The 20,967-nt window shown below is 38.4% G+C and overlaps 1 protein-coding gene across 2 annotated transcripts in view; it reads left to right on the top strand.

The window, feature by feature from the left end:
* Positions 1–20,593, top strand: part of LOC149158120 (polypyrimidine tract-binding protein homolog 1-like) — a 39,120-nt gene extending 18,527 nt beyond the window's left edge. For both annotated transcript variants that reach the window (XM_089436135.1, XM_089436136.1), the window contains 2 exons: positions 19,266–19,378; positions 19,541–20,593. In XM_089436135.1, coding sequence (XP_089292261.1) covers positions 19,266–19,378; positions 19,541–20,140 — 713 coding nt within the window. In that variant the 3' untranslated portion in view covers positions 20,141–20,593. The remainder of the gene's footprint in view (positions 1–19,265; positions 19,379–19,540) is intronic.
* The last annotated feature ends 374 nt before the right edge of the window (positions 20,594–20,967 follow it).

Raw genomic sequence — 20,967 nt, 5'->3', positions numbered from 1 at the left:
CATCCTCAAAGGCATCATCATGTCCTTTGAGCCCATTAGTAGGTTGGAGTTGCAAAGAAACTGCCAGAGATTCTAACTGAGTTTGCATCATATGATCTTTTCCTTCCTCGGCAGCCTCTGCTCTGGCAGAATTAACATTATCAGTTGCTGAAGAATCGGACAATGATGGCATCCCTATCAAACCAACACCTTCTTTCATGGATTTTGGATTTTCTGTGACTTCTGAAGCAGGCATGTTATCCTTATGTTGCATCTGGGATGTGTCTTCTTTCTCTTCGTATGGAACTTTCTTTTGTTTAACCATGGCCACTTCGTGTAGTTTTAATAACTTGAACTGATCACCTAATGGATGGAGGCCATCCAAAATTGTCTGAACCACAACTTCATTGGATAGGGCATTCTTGGAAAATGGGTGTTTCAACAGCATTTTTTAGACGGTCTCTTTGTAGGATCTTCTACCAAGCACGTAGCTATTATTTCTAGGAAAGACTTAGAAATCCTTTTGTGTCTCTCATAGACATTCTTGTGAGTTCCATTTTGCAAAGCTATCTTCAAAACCTTCATAGGAGAATACTTCATAAATGGAGCATGACCATTGAGACAACTCCAATGCTGTTATTCTAGAGGACCATATATCAACTTTAGGACAATAAGCATGTCGTTCCTTCAATTCTGGCTCAGTCCATTAAGACGTTCCCCAAAATGTGTTTATTGCCAATATTGAAAATTATATATCCATGCAGAAACACCAAAGTCAGTTAATGCAACTGCACCACTTGCATCAACTAAGACGTTTGCAGCCTTGACATTTCCATGTATCTGTCCTTGACTGTGGAGATAGTCCAGTGCCTCTAAAACTTGAAGCAAGCAAGCTGCAATAACTAGCTGCAATAACTAAGCCATTTGTATAGACAACTTTCATTAGATGAAGACAAGATCCTCTGGCCATATATGGCATTACAACCCAAAGATTATGATCTACTACAAAGGAATAATGCATTCTCAAAACATCTGGATTGTTAACCAAGGCAATTGTACACGTGTCACAACATATCTCATCCTGAGATGCAGCAGCACTAGCATCCCTTTTAACTACGGAGTCGTGGTACCCTTCAGTGGCTCCTAAATAATGCAATTTTGGAGTCTCTTCATTAAGTAATCTCTGATCTTTTTGAACAATGTGTGAAACCAAGGTAAACTTCTTACTGTATTCTTCATCAGCTTGAATTTCATTGTTTAATCACTGCTATACTGGAACTTCCAGAATTGGATCATCATGGGTAAATTCCTCATTCCAGTTTCCATCGGCCGAAACCACAATCTGTTCTTCATTGGTGGTTTCATCAGTAATGTCTGAATCATGCGATTTGTCTCCACCTTTGTCACAAAGGAGTTCATTGTCATCTTCTTGCTGTTCATCGAGGCATACCATGTCAAATTTTCCTCTGTTCTGTGCAAAAAACACATTAAGGTTGCAGTGTATGTCAGGGCTGCTGCCTTCCCCATCATGATTGTTCTGTACTTCAGTTATGAGAGATGGGGGTCTCTTTAGTTCTATTTCTGAGCACACAATTTGTGTTAAAGTTTTCCTAAAAATGCCATCACATGGCCCTCCTTCCCATTCTTGATAGAAGCTGTCCTTTTCCATTTCTCTTTGTTTTCTTTGTTGACATCAACTGCTAACATTATCACAATTCGTTGAGCTGGACATGGGACCAGACTTATCATTCTTTTTCGAGGATATAACCATGACCAATCATTTGGTCGTGCCTTTGCCCCTACTTCAGCGTCTCTTGTACCTTGTTTTTCTGTCTTGGGGTCACCATCAATATCACTCGATCTGTTTTTCTTGCATCTAGCCTAAAAATCGTCCCATTTCCTTATGCCTGTTTTCTGCTGTTCACCCCCGTGTTGCGAACATCTCGATAACATCCCTATTTTATCTCGAAATCACGAATTTTTGGCCTAGTCGATGTTTGCCGATTTTTAAAGATATTTTTATGGTATCTTAATTTTGCTGATGTTTGCCGATTTTTACAGATATTTTCCTGATTTTTACGATTTTTTTGTTTTCCGGACCCTCGCCAATTTTATCCCAATGCCGATGTTCGCAACATTGGTTCACCGTTATCATAAGGTTTAAGAGATTGATCCCTTTTATTTACAGGAGTAGATATCCACGTACACTGCCCTGGTTGTGCCTCTCTTCCTCAAACACATGCTTTATGACTGGGTACTTATGAAGATCAGTGATAGGACTAGAGCAAAATTCCTTCCAATCCTTCATGACTACTTTGGGAGAAGTCACCACTCTGGTGTGAAATAGTGCTGGTCACCAACAATTAGATTTCATTGTAATCCCTCAGTCTGGCAGGACGCACAACTCTGATACCACTGTAATTATCCAGGTAATTTTTTTTCCCTAGGGTTTCTTAAATAACTAGGTTTTTCGTAAAGATTCGTTTTGCTTATTTAGACACGAAACATGTAGACCATTCAGTAGTACATTAATAGTGTTGTTCACAACAAGTAGTAGTGTCATTCAATAATATGTAGCCCAGTATTCCAACCAACACAGTTCCAAAATAAATTCCAAATTTAACAGATCTTCGATCAATCAGCAAATATACCCAAGGTTCCTTTCAAATGATCTAAACATATCCTAAAGAGTACTGGATGTGGTTACACAGATTGAAATCCATCTGACCAGAAGAAAAGTCGAAATGACTTCTGGACAAACCCTAATTCTGCTACAGAAAATTAGTCAAAAGATACTGAACTTCATGAATGGGCCAAGTCACCACAAAATGACAATCGAGCTATTGGAGAGGATGATAAAGCTCTTTTTTAGGATCTGTGTTAAGTCTCCCCTCCGAAATACCTCAGAAACTGCTCCGAATTTATCTCAGAAAAGTTCAGTTCCTCCCCAGACTTCAACCAACCCTCCGACTAGTGTCAGAAAATTCGTTTTCTGCTTGGTTGATCTCGATCTGGTCTCAGAAAGTTCTTCGGTACTTGCGAGCCCCTGCGGTTGCGGCTCCTGTGCCTGCGGCCAGTAATTTGCTGCTGTCAAAAATTGCTGTATTCCCTTCAGTGAATTCTCTGAGGATATTCTAGCATTGATTCAGCCTCAAAGTCTCGTTCTCCTTCGGAAAGTTTGTCCCTTATTTGCCTAACATAGATTCATATAGCCCTTAAGATAATTTGGTTGATTTGCTTCAAAATTCCCAAAAAATTTTGCCTGCTCTTCTAGAGTAGATAAATCCCTGTTGCATGAACAAAATAAAAGTGACTAGGTAGGGTGGGATCACCTCCACCGAAACTAGTCCAAGGAGAAAAGGGGTCTTAAATCCCTTAGAGCCTCAGGCTCAAAGAAAAATTAGAGACAAATGATCCAATCCATTGCTGGCTCAAATGAATCTAACCCTCTTGTATTTATAGATTTCCTTGAGGATTTTTATCCTTAATTAATTGAGTGGGGTTCACAACAAACCCCAACGTACCCCAACTTTGGGCTGTTTTGCCCCAGCTGTCCCAAAGCTTGCCCTCCGCTGCCCAAACATTGGGTCTTTTGGGGATTTCCCCTTTATCAAGGATTATAGCCTATGGGGATCGATAGGATACTTTGTCCCTTGGGCCAATTAATCCCTTGGGGACATTACATGGTACACAAAGGGCTTCATGCTCTTGATTAAATGTCGATCCCATACCATCATACATGATAGAATTCAATGAAAATGTTGCAATCCTACCAATCCTAAAATCTCGAAAACCGTTAGTCTGTTGAATTTTGAGTGGGATCTGAAATTCTACTTTCTCCATATGAAGTTCAATAAGGTTGGAGTGGAACCATGGATCTGAAACTCGCCCCACACATGTGAGATATGACTGGCTTGGTTTAGAGCGGGAGCGGCTGGTTCAAGCTGGTTGGTATTGGTTAGGTAACCGATCATCAAACTGGATTTTTCTACTGGGTCATTCACTGATGGTTGGTGATTGGTCATCGGTTCAAATCGGTCAGTTTTTAAAACTATGATGCTATCGGTGCAATACACATGTCACACACACATACATATATATTAAACCTCTCAAATAAATGGTAAAAAAGCAGTTAATTCAAATTGTACAATTCTACAAGAGAGAATATAGTTAGAATTTTATGTGCCTTGTTATAACTCGGAAAATTTGAAAGCTAGGTGTTACCTCTTGATCTTGCACTTCAAGTGGTAAAGCCCTAAAACACAAGTGCAACCCCATGGGAGCTCATGTTAGGATTTCAAGCTGTAGGTGACTAATGTCCTTATGATCTCAATCAAATGAATAGATTTTTGAATTTAATTAATGCTAAAATTAATTTTTTTGACCATAGCATCAATCACACATAGCTAGAAATTAAATAGTGGAAGCATAAAAATTAATTTCATATACATGTAGGTAATTACTCCTTCGAATTGGCTTTTCATTGCTTCCTACAAGGAAACCTCCATACACTGACAAACAAAACAACATGCACAGATACCAAAAATGCCTGCCCTCAACTAAGCTTGTACAGTTCAAACTGGGTTTTGAACTGGACGCCTATCTAACTGGGATTCGAACCAAAACTGTATTTAATAAACCAGAATTGAAAAAAATACATAAAATAATTAATTTTTAATTGAAAAAAAATATTTTTAAGATTACAAACCATGATTCTAAACCATTAGAGACAAAATATGCGAAGTTTGCTCATCTATATACCATGTAAGGTTGCGTTATATAGAACATATCAAAATCATGCTGAGTGCAATACATATCATCAACAAAATACATAACCTTTGAGGCTCTAAATGGTTTATGGAGCCCAAAAACAATGCTACAACTCAAACTACTAGGCCACTAGCCTACTACAAATCACTGAACAATATGATCACTCATCAAACTCATCACCACTATTGCACATGGGATCATCACGATGAGCTACACAAACGTCATCTGGCTCAAAGTTTGAGGACTCCTCAAACTCTTCTGCAACCTTGGTAGCAGTGTTAGCAGTGGAAACAACACTAGGCCTAGGTTGCCTAGCAAAACTAGAAGCATAAGTTCGCTGAGCTGCACGACTACTGCTTCCGTCACCATGTGCCATCCTTGGTTTTACTTGTTAGCTTCCTTTAGCTCCTGGTTCAACTATTAGATCTGCATTGGGATCAACACCCACCAACTCAATGGCATTGATATCAAAATTATGATCGAACTTAGTTGGTTGAGTCTCCTCCACCCATTTTGAAGTTGGACCAATATCATCCAACACAATGGGATTTGTATTAGTTCTTTTGTTCAACAACTTGTTTCACCTTAGTCGAAGGTTGTACTGCACGAAGACAAGATCATTTAATTGTTTTTGTTCCAAATGATTCTCTTCATTTGAATTCGTTCGAAAATAGAGCAATTGTGTTCACACTCAGAAGCACTACAAGTTTGGCTAGAACTCTAATTGCAAACTTTTGCAATTGAGGATATTGGCTGCCAAATGACTCCCACCAATGTGTTGCAAAGACAAAGATTAATGTTAGTTCATTTTTCAACAAATTAGATGGTAACTTGGTAAGTTTGAACTTTGACTAAAAAAGCAAGTATTTACAATTTGAATTTTTAACAATTGAACTTAAAAAAAAATAAATTTGAATTGCTTACTCAGTTGGTCCACATCTCTTGCAATCTTAGCCAAATGTACCTGTGGCTCTAGTGATAGTAGTGTTGAAAATAGCAACAAGGAATAATAAAATAGAAATGCTAAAAATAGAATTACTATAAATAGCATCTCAGGTACCAGTGTTGGAAATAGCAACGAGGAATGATAAAATAGAAATGCTAAAAACAGCATTGCTATAAATAGCATTTCGGGATAGATTCCAATTTTAGTTAGTCCCTGAACTAAAATTGAGAAGTAAAATTCGAATTTGATCTTAGCCGTTGTTTGTAAAATAATTAATTAATTCATCTTGAGTTAATTAGTTGTAGGAAATCAAACATGAAGTCTATGTGAAGACATGCAACAGTTTCTCCATTGATTAAGGAAGTTATCCTTTGATTAAGGAGATCAGGATGAGTTGTATTTTGAGTTGTAATTAGTTAGCTTAGTTATCTGAATTAAGTCCAGCTAGATTAGTTCCAACAGTTTGTGGAACTGATTGTGAGTTCAGTTAGTTAATGCATGCACGCATGTAACTGCTACACTTCAGATAACTGAATATTCTCTCATAAATATCTCATGCATGTCAGTTTAGTTAGAGACCCAATTGAGATCAGAGGAAGGGAGAGTGTATTATCAGTTGGAGGATTTTTCCTATATAGGAAACTCATCCATGCAGAAGGAATTATCTCCTTTAGGACTGCGCAGTTACTTTTGAGTTTAATGTGTTGTGTGAGAGGTAAATTCACACAGGTGGCAACATTGGACACCAAGAGAAACTGCGCGAGGAAATAGGAGGCTTGGAGGGCAAAGGAGAAAGTTCGTGAGAAGCCTTTGACTGTCTATGAGCAGCGGAGGGATTGTACTGAGAGCAGGATAGCTTGTGAGCTAATGCTTTGTGTAATCCAGACTTATTTCCACTTGTATGATATTACAAAGATCGGGGTTTTAGGCTGAGGCTTTCCCCGGAGTATTCTTCTGTGTTCATGTGTGATTGCTTTCTCATTCTCAGTTATATGTGTTCTATTTGATCTTGCTCATATTAGATTAAGCTTTCACAAAGTTTGTTGTAGAAGTAGATTTTGTATTTTGCTTTAGTATATTGCATAATCTGTTGATCTATAGTGAGAAATTCTACAAGTAGTGAGCTATCGATGTCTTTCCAATTGCTGCGACTCTTCAAGGACCATGTGCTCCAAGCACTCATTCAACCCATCTTTGACCTCCATAGTCTAATCTCCTAGCTGACCTTTATAATGATACTTTTGGTTCAGGAAATACCTTGTTGTATGTATAGGATGATGGAGTTGATTGTTTCATCTATTTGTTCAACAACTTGTTTCACCTTAGTCAAGGGTTGTACTGCACAAAGACACGATCATTTAACTGTTTTTGTTTCAAATGATTTCTCTTCATGTGAATTTGTTCAAAAACAGAACAATTGTGTTCACAGTCAGAAGCACAACAAGTTTGGCTAGAACTCTAATTGCAAACTTTTGCAATTGAGGATATTGGTTGCTAAATGACTCCCACGAATGTGCTGCAAAGACAAAGATTAATGTTAGTTCATTTTTCAACAATTTAAATGGTAACTTGGTAAGTTTGAACTTTGACTAAAAAGGCAAGTATTTACAATTTGAATTTTTAACAATTGAACTTAAAAAAAATTAAGTTCACCTTTATCTCCTATTTGACCTTTATAATGATACTTTGGGTTCAGGAAATACCTTGCTGTATGTATAGGATGACGGAGTTGATTGTTTCATCTATTATTAATGATTTCTCATATAGGCCCATATTTACCTACTCTATCCTTGTAGGCTGCCCGTACCTCCTCCTTTGCTTGATCCATAGTCTCATAGATGTAGTCCATGGCCAATTTTTTCCCATCCACCAACTGAACATCTTAACAAGGGGCTCACCAATTTTCACAAGCTCTGCTATTTTCTTTTCCAAAAAGTGATGTCAAAAACTTTATTTTTGGTGTCTTTTCTATTTGCTCCGTCAGCCCACCAAGATGCATTCCAATCATGACTAGAAAATATTTTCTGCAAGTTTTGTTGTTGGGAAGTGAGAGATTGCAATGTGAGGAAGTGATTTGCAAATCTCGTGATGGTAGGCCTAACAAGCTCCTTGCCCATAGTGTTTTCCCTCATTAGGTTCAATAAGCATGAGTGATTGTAGATGTATTTTCTGATACTGTTGGCATGCCCTACATTGTTATTTACCCCCTCCATTTTTTCAATGTCCTCAAGCATGAGCTCTATGCAATGTGCAACACATGGAGTGCAAAATATGGTCCTACATTTGGACTCTAGCATTTTTCTAGGAAGATCATAATTTGAGGCATTATCTGTGATGACCTGCACAACATTATGCTCCCTTACTTTCCTAACCATCTCATCCAAAAGCTCAAAGAATAGATGACATCTTTTACCTTATTAGATGCATCAACCAATTTTAAAAACATGGTTCCTTGAGGGTAAGAGACAAGGAAATTTATGATAGTTTAGTTTTTTCCATCAGTCCATCCATCTAACATGATGAACAAATTGTTTTGGCCCATGACTCCTTAAACTCAATCAAATATTCTCCAATGGATAAAACCTCTCTTTGTAAAGGAGCTCCCCTCAGGTCATGCATGCGAGAGCCTTTGAAGCCCTTTTTGCAACTATATCAGAGTCTCACATAGCTTGGTAATAAGGTGAGTGGGTAGCATTAAAGGGGATATTTGCATCATACCACCATTTGGCAATGTATTTAAAAACAACTTCTTTGCATTTCTCTTTCCAATGAAGTATCTAAGGTGGGTGAGTTAGACTTGGTTTGGAGGCAGTGGCACTAGCAAAGGCAAAGGTGAAGGAAGGTGTGAAATAGCTCTTAATGTTCATCCTCTTTTTACCTTTAACTTGACTTTGAGAGTGAGATCCAACAAGGGGAGGAACATAACGGAAGGGGTCATGGAGATTGGTGGAAGGGATAGAGGAGGAGTCTTCAAGGTAAATAATCAAATCCACTTGCTTCTTTCCTAGCCATAGCTTCTGCAAGTTCCTTCTTCCTTGCAATTTCTGCATGCATAGCTTTTGCTTCCTCAAACTTCTCAAAGTTTTCAAGGTATTTTTCCCTAATAGGTCCTATCACTTTAGCTGGTGCATCATAGGGGGTTACTTGGCCTTTTATACCAGCCAAGTGTTGTTTCAGCCTAAAAATAGCTCGCCCGCCCCTCCCTTCCCATTGGATGCTTGCAATATTTGCACAACATTTTGCCATCATGAACATCCCAGTGAACCTATGCAACATATTTGGCTCTTGGGGCCATGGTGGATGATGAAATTTCAGATTTGAATGGAAATAGATCTGCAAATAGAAACTCAAAATGGAAAACCTATGATAAATTTCAAAATAAAAAGAGACATTTAGCCTACAAATAAGGGTTGTTTTTTACTTGAAATAGGGGAAAAAATTAAAAACAGGGACAACAATCAAATATGGAAATTTTCAAGAGAGAAATCATACATGGGAATGAAAATCGATTGCTAAAGCCTCCTTTCAAAGATGCCAACTTTACTAAACTCCAAACCAACTCCAATATGACAAAGGACCTCCAAACTTGTTCCTGTTGCTCCAAAACTCAATGCTATTGCAGAACTGCCCAAGCTCTCATATGTTCACAAACACTAGAAATCAGATGTGTGAGGCAAAAAGGAGCTTAGGCTTGCTTTTATAAGCTTAAGGGGGCAGATTTAGGAGGGAAATTGCCCATGGTTTGCAAAAAAAACCATCTCCAAAACTGGCGCGGGCCCCATATCCTCGCTGAGTGTTGGTTTACCTAACCGGGCTGGTTTTTTGTAGACTTGACTGGTCAGGATCGGTTGGTACCGATGAGGTACCAATTGGTCCTTGGATAAGATTTTTTGCCCTGGTTAGCACTGTGGATTTTTTTGCACAACAATACATAAATGTATGTATTGTTGTCTTGAAGTGCGTAGTGCTTTGGATAGCCTCTTCCTTGGTTGCATGCTACCTGCCCACTGCTCAACTGCTCAAGTGTGTGTGTAAAAGCCTCTACCTTGCCTTGTTTATAGTTTTAGCTAGAGAATCTATTTTTTAAGATTGCTCCTAGTCTAAGTACAATGTTAGACTTAATTGCTAAAAATAAGAGATTATTTTACTAAAATGAATTACAAAATAGAATACTTTTCCAAAATTAGAATTACTTTTCCAAACTATCTAGAACTACTTCTCGCATATTCACAATGAACATGTGTTGAAGTTCCTATCTAGTTATAATTCTCAACACTCTCTTAGCAAGGAAGTTTGTAGCAATTCAGTCTTTGAATGCCTCAAACTTCCCTTTTACCAAGAGCTTGGTCATAGTTTCAATTACCTATTTGTGGGAATATGCTAGAACTTCGTTGCTCCCTTCAGAACCCTGTCTTGTATGAAGTGATATTTGATATCGATATGCTTAGACATGTCATGATACATTGAATTTTTAGGAAGTTTGATACAACTTTGATTATCATAGTAAATGATTGTAGGCTTTGAATTTTGATCAAACAATCTTGTAAGGAATTTGCAAATTCAGATGGCCTCACAACTAACAATACTAGTTGCCTAAGTGCCATAGACCTCTACTTGCTGCTGAACCATGACCATCACTAATCACAAACTAAAGCAACACCCAAAGGTGCTATACCTGTCTGTTGAACTGCCTACCCAATTTGAATTTGAGTAACCTTGCAACATCACTTTACTTTACCATCTTAAAAATATATGAGATCAGACTCAAATGTGCCCCTCAAATACTTGAGCACATGTTTTGCTGCTACCCAATGCTCTTGCTTAAATGCTTTGGCTCCACTATGAACCGAATCAACGTGTTCACTAGTTTGGTGTTGACCAAATACAATAGGGAACCTATTCGCTGCTTGTACTTGTGGGATCCACTAACTCCCAATTTTAAGCTGTCACCTTCTTCAGATTAGTGATCATCAATGTGTCCATAGGTTTGTAATCCTCCATCTGAAACCTATTTTGGGATCTTAATTGCATATGTACCCTTGCCTAGGGAAAATTGTCATTGGTCTTTGCCAAACCTCCAACCCCAAGAATTAATCCATCAAGTCAGTGTCCTTCATCTTGAACTCAACTGCCATGTCTTCTTTGCATCCTATAATGAGCTTTTCTGCATTGTCAAACATATATTATAAGTTAGAGTCTGCTTTGTTTTTGGGGAAGCTCATAATTTGTAAACATCCATCAATCCTGGAATGCCATGCTCTAGGTGTTTGCTTGAGTCCATACAAGGCTTTCTTAAGCCTGCACGAGATTCCTTTCCATCTACCTTGAAGCCTTGAGGTTTTTGCTCTATGTACATTTCTTCCTTAATGATTCCAGTGAGAAAATCTATCTTTACATCTGCATTTGATGTATCATCCATCCCATAAATGAAATCAAGGTCATAATAACACTAATATAAGTGTACCTAGCTCGTAGTCCACTCCCTGTCTTCTTTAGAACCCTTTCACCACAAACCTCACTTTGAACTTCTCAGTGTTAACATCTGTAGCATGCTTGATCTTGTAGAGCCACCTAGAACTCACTATTGACTTCTCCTCTGGTCTTGGCACACTATCTCAAACATGATTCTTCATGATGGAGGTGTTTTCCTCCACCATGGAGTTTCCAGACCATACCTGCTAGTCTGTGACATCTTGAAAACTTGAAGGCTTGGAATTTCAAATGTTGCTCATTAATGACATATAGTCTGGAAACTTCTCTCGAGGTCTGATCTCTTTGAAAGCGCTGCTAGGAGTCTCAACATGCCTCTGAACACCCCTCGATGTCTGACTAAACCATCAAGGTTTTTAGACAAGGGGCTCCCATCTTCTCTTCTTCTCCAGAAGACCACTGTATTTCTCTGGAAATCATTTGTGACCCTAGATCAACCTTGGAAGCTTCCCACTCCTCATCCTTTGTCAACAAAACTTCCTAGACTTATGGGACTTCCTAGTTGCAAAGTCTTCATCAAACTTTACATCCTGATTCACTACTATCTTCCTTTGTTTTAATATATAGGCTGTGTAAGCCTTTTAAGTCTCATTGTAATCCACAAGTGAACCCTTCATTATGGAGGGATTCAACTTGGTCCTCTTTTCTATTAGTGCATGGATATAAATTAGACAACCAAAGATGAAAAAATGACTCACCTTTAGCTTCACAGGGAATAATTAATTAAAAAGTGACTGAGGAAAAAGAATACCATAAAGTCACTTTATTAAAAGAAGAAAAAGACCCATGGTATTCAATTGACTTATGGTTTTGACCAATGGTATTTGGATAGCCATATCAATAAAAGAAAAGGAGGAGCTCATTCATGTTGAAATATGTAACTAGGTTCGGTCTTCATAATGACACGCGTAATTATGATTTTATGTATTTGATGTAAAGAAAATAAATAAGTTTATTATTGTCATTCTTGATGCATGGGTTTCATGCTGAAGGTTATTTTATTCATAGGTCATGTACCTATTGAGTGTTTCTAGGGATTGTCATTGAGTCAACAAGTCAATTGAGTCATTGTCATGTATGGAAGACCATATTGGGCTTATTGTATCATGTCAAGAAAATTTATTTGAGTCAATATTAGAGTCAAAGACCCTCCAAGACCTTGTCAACGTGCAAGCAACAAGTCAGCCTACCAAACAATGAAGTTGGCCTCCTAGAGATGGCTTGTCGGCTTAAAAGGGCTCTCTAGAAGCCTATATATAAGAGGGAAGTCAACCACGTTTCGAGAGAATCCAAGAAGCTATAAGAAGTTCAATCAAGAGAAGATAAGGAGACCTAGAACCAATGAAGAAGGAGAAGATTCTAAGGAAGAAGAATCCGAGTTTTTGGGCTGAAGTTTTCACACGTGCAAAGAGGAAGTTAGGGCATCCCTACAACTACAACAAGACTGAATTGCTGATAGGTTAAGGAGCTTAGTCAAGGGTCAAGAAACATCAGAAATACAAGCCGAACAGTCAAAGAAAGGAAGACAATCCCAACGAAGGAAAAAGAAGGAAGAATTCTCCATTATTCTCTCACACGTGCCAAAAGCTAGGGTTACTGCAGTAGTTGAAGTTGCAGGTCTGAAAAGGAAGGTCAAAGGAGAAGTTGTAGCTGTTGGAAAGCTAGTTTGACTGATGTTGACTTTGTGGAAGAGAAGCTCATTAAGGAGAGGTATGACTTGGGTCTTTGTCAAGGGTCTTAGGTCTTGGAATTCGTCATTTGGAAGTTCTATAAGAAGAGAAGAGTTCTTGTGGGTTTTCCTCTTAAAGGAGAGGTTTTGGCCCTGGATGATAGCCTATATCTTGTGTCCTGTTGTCTCATTGATCTTTATTTGTTTGGTAGCTGTTTGATTAGAAAACACAATAATAATCAAGTTGAAGAAGAAGCTAATCAAGTTAAGTGAAAAAACATCACAAGCAGTTATGAAAGTGAGAGAAATCATCTAATTAAGTCACCCCTAGATTTCTCAGCAATTCAAAGATATGATTGGATATTTGGTGAATTGTTTTTATTGGGCTCATGGAGCTTTGCGTGAGGGTTTGTAACCCTAAGTGTAGATATTTTTTGGTGGTGAACTATCCTCCCTAGGGATCAATTTTGCAACGATACACCCTAGCTAGTCAGATTCCTCACTAGGTTAATTTGTGGAGTTTATTATAGGTGTAAGGAGGAACCAACCAAGTTTCTCATTTGATCTTGATTGGTTAATTTTGTTTGTAATTTACTGAAGGTTTGTGAATCGGTGCAACATCCATTGTGACAGGGAATAGAATCAAGATATTGGCAACTACAACTAAAGGAGCTCACGATATTTCCCAAGCCCGGAGGACCAACTACTATTTGGTCGAGTTATTGAAGTGTTTCCACCAAATTTTGTATGGCAAAATCAATATCACACTGAGGATAAGAATTCCATGGGCCGAAGTTATATGTAGACAAATTTAGGGCACCAAGACTCACCTCGCTAGAGGTTGATTTTCCTTTCAACATGCAACCATGTTAGGGCTGAGTTGTTAAAGTGTATTCTATGGAGGCATCCATTGTTTGTGCTAAGGTCGAATGGATTATTTACTTAAAGTCGATTTGCAGGTATGCTCTCTCTATAGCTGTAGGAAACACAAATATGCTGCCTACAGGGGATCGAGGGTGCCAACATATGGAGCAAATCACTACGGGCTAGCTAATAAATCACTGTGACACCTTTGGCATTGATGCTGGGGCAACCAAATATTCAACCAACGATAGACTTTTGACAAAACAACGATAGGAGGTTGAGAGCATATCTTGGGAGTCAGTCGAAGTCAAGTGTAGGAGCTATCATGACCCGAGTGGTAGAGGATAGATTGGGTCACTCCATGTGCTCAATCAAGTATCAGGAGGGCCAAGTCAAATCAATGGGCATGAGTTAGTGGGGAGCTGGAGCAACATTATTATTGTGACAATCACAATGTAATAGATCCCCTCCTCAGTGACCACAACAATGAATTTACTGATCTATCTCTTTGTTATATCTGTGGGTTCAGGTTGAACAAGGATCAAAGCTGGATCAAGTCACTAAACAAATCCAATATGCAGTGGAAGCGAGTTAGTCACAAAATGTTGAAGGTTGTAGCTCGGGTAAGTACTTTTGTACTTGCTGAAGGTCTTCTAGCCATGTGTAGAAAGACCTTGTTTTGCCTCTTTAGGAGTTTGCATGCGACACACAAAGTGTGCAAGTGAGTTGCATGCATGCAGTTCTGTTGCTTGTGACATGCATGCAAAGAAAGCTAAATTTATGATTTATACTTGAGTCAAAGTAAAGTAAGCTAAAGATGGGAAAGTTAACTAAAGTCTTGAATCTCGTAAGCGCAAAATTTTGAGCATTTAAGAGGAAAATTGGCGACTAAAGAGTAGAGCGATATGGATCTTTTGGGGGAAATAAAAATTCCAAATTTTTCCATAAATATGCCACTAAAGGGCAGAGAGAGAATACTATATGGGGTTTGAAGGATGGGGAGGATGTTCACATAACTTCTCTAGCAGACTTGCAAAAGGAAGCTGTTAAATTTTTTGGCAACCAATTTCATGCTAGGTCAGGGGTTGACATTGAGAATCAGTTGGAATATATTCATCTTTATCCTAAAATGTTCAGTGAGGAGGAAAGTGATTTTATTGGTAGAGAGATTACGTCTGATGAATTGGCAGTGGTTCTAAAATCTATGGCCAGGGACAAAAGTCTAGGACTAGATGGTTGGTTTGTTGAGTTATATATCGATTTTTTGGATATCTTGGGTCCTGATCTTGTTGTTATGGTTGAGGAAGCAAGGGCTCAATGTGATATTTCAAGTGCTTGAAATGCCACATTCATTGCTCTAATCCCTAAAGTATCAAGCACATCCTCCTTTTCGGACTTCTGTTCCATTTCTTTATGGAATTTCGCTTATAAGTTGATATCCAAAATCATCACTTCTAGGATTAAAGCGTATCTGTCAAAATTCATATCTCCAGAACAATTTGGCTTTCTGGCCAAAAGACAGATTCAAGATGCAGTAGCCATTGCACAAGGATGTTACACTCCATCAAAACTAAAAAGAAACATGGGTGTTTATTGAAGCTTCATGCGGCAAAAGCCTATGACTGTGTAGATTGAGAGCTTTTAAGGATGATTTTACACCGGATTGGTCTATCTGTTCGTGTGGTGGACTGGATTATGGCTTGCATCTCAATAGTAAGTTATGATGTATTAATTAATGGGGTCCCTTCCGCTTTCTTTCAGGCTTCAAGAGGTTTAAGGCAAGGTTGTTCTATTTCCTCCCTTTTATTCTTGCTGGTCATAGATGGTATGAGTAGAAGGATATCAAAGGTTCATCTTTGTGTTTTAATTTCAGGCTGCAGGCTCACCAAGAACATCTCAATTACGTATTTTATATTTGTTGACGATGTACTTCTCATAGGGGATGTTTTTGTCTATGAATGGAATATTATCCACCAAGTAATTTCCTCATTTGATGATGCCTTTAGACTCTAAATGAGTAAGTCCAAATCTATTTTGATTGCAGAGGCCCAAAATGTCGAATCCTTAATGGAGATTGCTAAGATTTTTGTGATCTTGATTACAGCAATGGACAAGGGTTTCAAACAAATATGGGATAAAGGATTGGGAGTGGTTGCTTGATAAATTTGAGAAAAGGCTATCTTTGTGGTCTCATAAATGGCTGTCTATGGGGGGCAGATTGATCATGGTCTAGTCAGTTCTTCGAAGTATATCTGTCTATTGGATGCACCTATACTTGCTGCCTAAGGAAATCATAAGGTGCATAAACTCATGTATTGCTAGATTTATTTGGGCATGTACCAGAGATGCCAGAAAGTTCCATCTTGTGCGGCTGGAGGTGTTATTGAGGCGTAAGGAAGAATGGGGTTGGGGGATAAAAAATATAGAACATTTTGCTTGGGCATTATTGGTAAAGAGTCTGGGGTGAGCTATATTTGGCAATGGAACATGGCAATCAATTATCAAAGAAAAATATCTCAAAATCAATCGATCCTAGAGTGGATAAAAACATTGGTGCGGGTCCCTTCTTTGGCTTCTTAATTTGGAACAGTTTGATGAAAACAAAGCACTGGCTGGTTGGAAACCTGAGATGGGAAATTGGCATTGTCTCTAACGTGGAGATGGGCTTGGACTCTATGAAAGGTTTCAAAGTGGATCACACTTTGCCGATTGCACTTATCAGGTTTTTACATAATAAAGGCGTATATTTCTTGAATCAGATTTATATATCTTGTGAGCCCTTCTCTATCTCTGTATCATGGATACGCGCTTGGGACATGGGAAAAATATCTATATCTGGCAACCTGGTTGAGATTTGGGAAAAATACATTCAAAATTGATCATTGTTGGGTATTACTTTGACAGAGTGTGAATATAGTTTATCATGGGATGGTATATCTATAGATGGTGAGATCTCAGATAAGGAGGCATATGATTATATCTCTCCTGCGCTACAGGTCAATGGGGAGCGATGCTGGTTCTGGAAAATATGGAAGTGGAACCTTCCCCTCAAGCTCAAAATTTTCGGGTGGTTGAACTGGCAGAAGGACTAAGATTGCCTCATAGTTCTTACTCTAAGTTGTAAGAAGCAACTTCCCCTAGATATTTCAAAGCCGGAAATGTTTCGGAATGCTGAAACATGGGAAATGGCTTGAAACTCTTTGGGCTTTGTTTCCAAATTTGGAAATGTGGGCTGAAACATATTCGATGTTTTTGTCGTGTTTCGTTTTGTGAAGCCCATGTTTCAGTGTGATTTTCCTAGTGTTTTGGGCCTACTCAAGTACCAAGAAGGATTGCCAGACCCAAGAGCAATGTTTTCCTATAGCAGCAAATTGCAATAAGATTTTACTAGGCATCATAAAGTGTGGGATGCGGATCTTGAATCTTCTTAGACCTCTCTCTCTCTGCTATCGATGATTATGAAACTGGAAACTCTTCTTCCATTGCATGATCCACTGTTAAACATGCATCTCTCTATTTTTGTTGGCGAAGATGGAGATGAGATGGATATGTATTAGGCTATAACTTATGTTATATTTTGGCAGTTATAGCCTCATATATAAAGGTTGGTTTTGGATATATAGCCTCATCTCTAGAGGTTGCTTCTGGATTTTGCATGACGTAATCATCTATGGGAGTTAATGGAGATATGTGTTTCTTGCTAAATTGTCATTGTTGTGTATAATTCTTATTTTCTTGCAAATAATATATTATTTAAGAAAACCTATATAATTTTTTTTTGTAATATATATATATATATATATATATATATATATATACGACATTTCCTAAATGTGGGGTGGAGGGGGTCAAGTTTCCATATTTCCATATTTTGTGCATTTTAGTTTTTAATTATTTTTGTGAGCTTGTTGTGGTGGAAAGGTGTAATTCTTGGAGACATTGGGATGACTAGAAAAGTTTGTAGAAAAATTGGGAGTACTATTCAATTGGCAAGTCTCAATCTTTCTCTAATGGTGAAAAAGGTTTAGAGCTATTTTTCATGGTGAGTCCTCTAAGCTAAATCTAGGTGAAATGATAACTTTTAAAACCAACTTTGTTGATCATGTGTTAGTGAATATAATATTTTAGGGCTGAAATTATGTTGCATTTTGATGGGATGCCTTGTCAATTGGGTTGAAGGAAGTGAAGTATCTGCTGATGTATTTAATATTTCAGATTCAGCATTAAGGTTGAAAGTTCACAAGAAATAGATCTGGGAAACCTCAAGGTTGAGGTGAAATTTCCGAATTTGCAGTGAAAGGCATTTTTCATGAACTTTCTACATTCTTGTTCTCACATTTGTTCTGAGATCATTGAGATGTACCTTTTCAAACACTCAGCTCACGCATGTGACCATTTCCCAGTCCAGATCAAGGACTTAGTCGTCCATCACTAGGTTTCTCTCACTGACTTTGATTGCTAGGAGAACTCCTGTAAGCAGTAAACAGCCTGGTCCACTCAGTGCAGGCCAAGGAGATGGTTTTCCATCACTAGGTTTCTCTCATCGGTTTTGAATGCTAGGAGCACTACTATAGGCAGCACCTAGCTTCACCCCAGGCTAACTCAGCCTGGTCCACTCAGTGCAGGCCATTTCCCAGAGAGGACATTCTTAGGATTTGTATCGGTATGTTCACAATGGTTGACATTGAAAACACTAGCTTCCTGATTCTTTCTGGTGGAGAGCAGTGCCTATATCTATTTCTTTTCTAGGATTTACCTCGTGTGTTTAGCCCTTTATATTACAGTTTACTAATCTTATTTGTGCTAGCACTCCTATAGGCAGCACCTAGCTTCACCCCAAGCTAACTCAGCCTGGTCCACTCAGTGCAGGCCATTTCCCAGAGAGGACATTCTTAGGATTTGTATTGGTACGTTCACAATGGTTGAAAAACACTAGCTTCCTAATTCTTTCTGGTGGAGAGCAGTGCCTATGTATATTTCTTTTCTAGGATTTACCTTGTGTGTTTAGCCCTTTATATTACAGTTTACTAATCTTTATTTGTACTTATTTTGGTCATTGGCATTTTGACATGCTTTCTAGTCCCATTGATCTATTTGATTGATTTGTGGACATTAATATATTTTTTCCCCTATGTTGCCATTGTTTGTACCTTCTTTTCATGATCTGGATAAAGTATTGTAACAAACACCTTTGGCCATTATCACGAGATATTTTGCACATATGCTATTAGTATTGGATGTGAAGTATAGGTTATCAAGCGTCAAATCAAGAATTGGGCAACCTTTCTTTTCCTGAACTGTCTCTTCCAGAGACTGGGAGATTTGAATCTTTCTAGTGAAAATTTCTAGTTCTTGTTGTGTTTGCCCCTGTAACTGAGCTGTAGATAGTGGCATAGGTGTGGTCTATATCTTTCTAATTGCATCATATTTGTTTTTGCCTCTCAACTTTTTGAAATGCTCCCAGTGAGAATTTCCCTTGCATAGCATTGGCCGCAGGTTTGTTTTGAAAAAAATTCTGTAAATTGACGAGTTCTCTTACTGTTCCAGATGTGGCAACTGCCGTTACTGCGAAAGAAGCTTTGGAAGGGCATTGCATATATGATGGAGGTTATTGCAAACTTCATCTTTCATACTCTCGTCACACTGACCTCAATGTAAAGGTAATCTTGTTCTAATAGACATTGTTTAAATGTGTCTCTAACCTTTTATTTATTGTGCAATAGAATTGGAGGCAGGTGTATTTTTTTCAATAGCTTATTTAGTTATTTTAGTATGCCTTTTTTTTGAACCTTCTAAGTACCTACTTCTATCATCTGATGCAGGTTAATAACGATCGAAGCAGAGACTATACAAGTCCAAACCCTGCTCTGTTGCCAAATCAATTATCAATTACAGGCCAGCAACCATCTGCCTTCCAAACAACTGTCCCAGTTGTTGGTGGAATGCAGGTTCCCCAGTCTTCTTCATTAGTGTACTCTGGAAATAATTATGCAGGTGGTGCATGCCCACCACTTCAAGATGGTGTTGCTGGGGTTCAGCCAGTGCAAGGTTGGCAGTTCAACCAGTTATCACCTCAACCACAAGGACCAAATGGCAATGTCCATTCAAGTCTGCCTCTTCTAGGATTTCCACAAAATCAGATGTACATGACTCCTGCAACAGTACCTCCCCCTCCAGTGTTTCCTGGGCAATCTCCTCCATCCCTTTCTCCATACACTTCCACTACAACCTTTCCTGGACTATCTCCCATGCAGAACCATTCAGGGCCTCCATCAAGCTATATAGCTTCAGGCGTAACATCACTCGCGGGTCAGGGGCCCCATTTTGGTGCCTCCCCAATGCCTTCATACAGTCATCAACAGATGCCTATGCCAGCTGGTGGAGGTGTTCCTCCTCCAAGTGGTGTTCCCTACTACACATAAGGTATGAACACATGTCTTTTCTGATGCTACAGGCAGCTCCATGCTTTATCCAAAATTTTTTCGGTGCTCACCGTCTCCTGCCTTGTGTTTACCTAACAAAATACTGTAGGCTGGTGACCTTCAGAGCGTTTACCTAACAAAAGACTGTAGGCTGGTGACCTTGGCCTCTGAAGCCTGTGGTTTGAGATTTAAATTATTATCTGTCTATTGAATTTGTGAGCATGTATATTTTAGAGCTGGTTTTCTATGGCCAGTATATTTAGAAAGGTAGTGATTAATTGGCTATGAAGCCTTGGATAAACAGATGTAAAACATTAATTTGGAAAAGAAACTTCCATCTTTTTGGCCAAGAATTGTAGAGATCCATTGTAGTGTACTTACGTTAAGTATACGGTGTACACTATTATTTTTTGTTAACATTTGTCAGGTGATATTTATAACTTTTAAGTAGTACATGTATTTTTTCGCTGTTATATATTGGATGGTCTCAAAATGATTTGTTAGAACACAATGAGTATGATCAATATCCTGCCAAGAGAGTTTACTGGTATCGGGTTCTATACGTTCTAAGAATTAATTCAATAAAATTGGGATGTTTGTTTTCCGTCAAATTTTTAAGAATGGCTCAGTGGCTCAGTAACAGTCGTATGTTACTCATTTTCTAAACTCAATTGGATAGACCGAAAAAAGGATGAAAAAAATGTCCATCATTTACCCTTGTTCAACAATTCAGCCATCACGATTCACAATTAGTTTTTGATTCTTGAGAAGCCGCATCTTCAGATATATAAAAGTTTATCGTACAGTTCAACTGGAATAACTTTGTT

The sequence above is a fragment of the Pinus tabuliformis genome, chromosome 5_2, assembly GCF_031772625.1.
Source record: "Pinus tabuliformis cultivar Carrire ecotype Pingquan chromosome 5_2, CPIR1, whole genome shotgun sequence".
NCBI lineage: Eukaryota > Viridiplantae > Streptophyta > Pinopsida > Pinales > Pinaceae > Pinus > Pinus tabuliformis.
The sequence above is the reverse complement of the archived record's forward strand: the minus strand, read 5'-3'. Positions and strand labels throughout refer to the sequence as shown.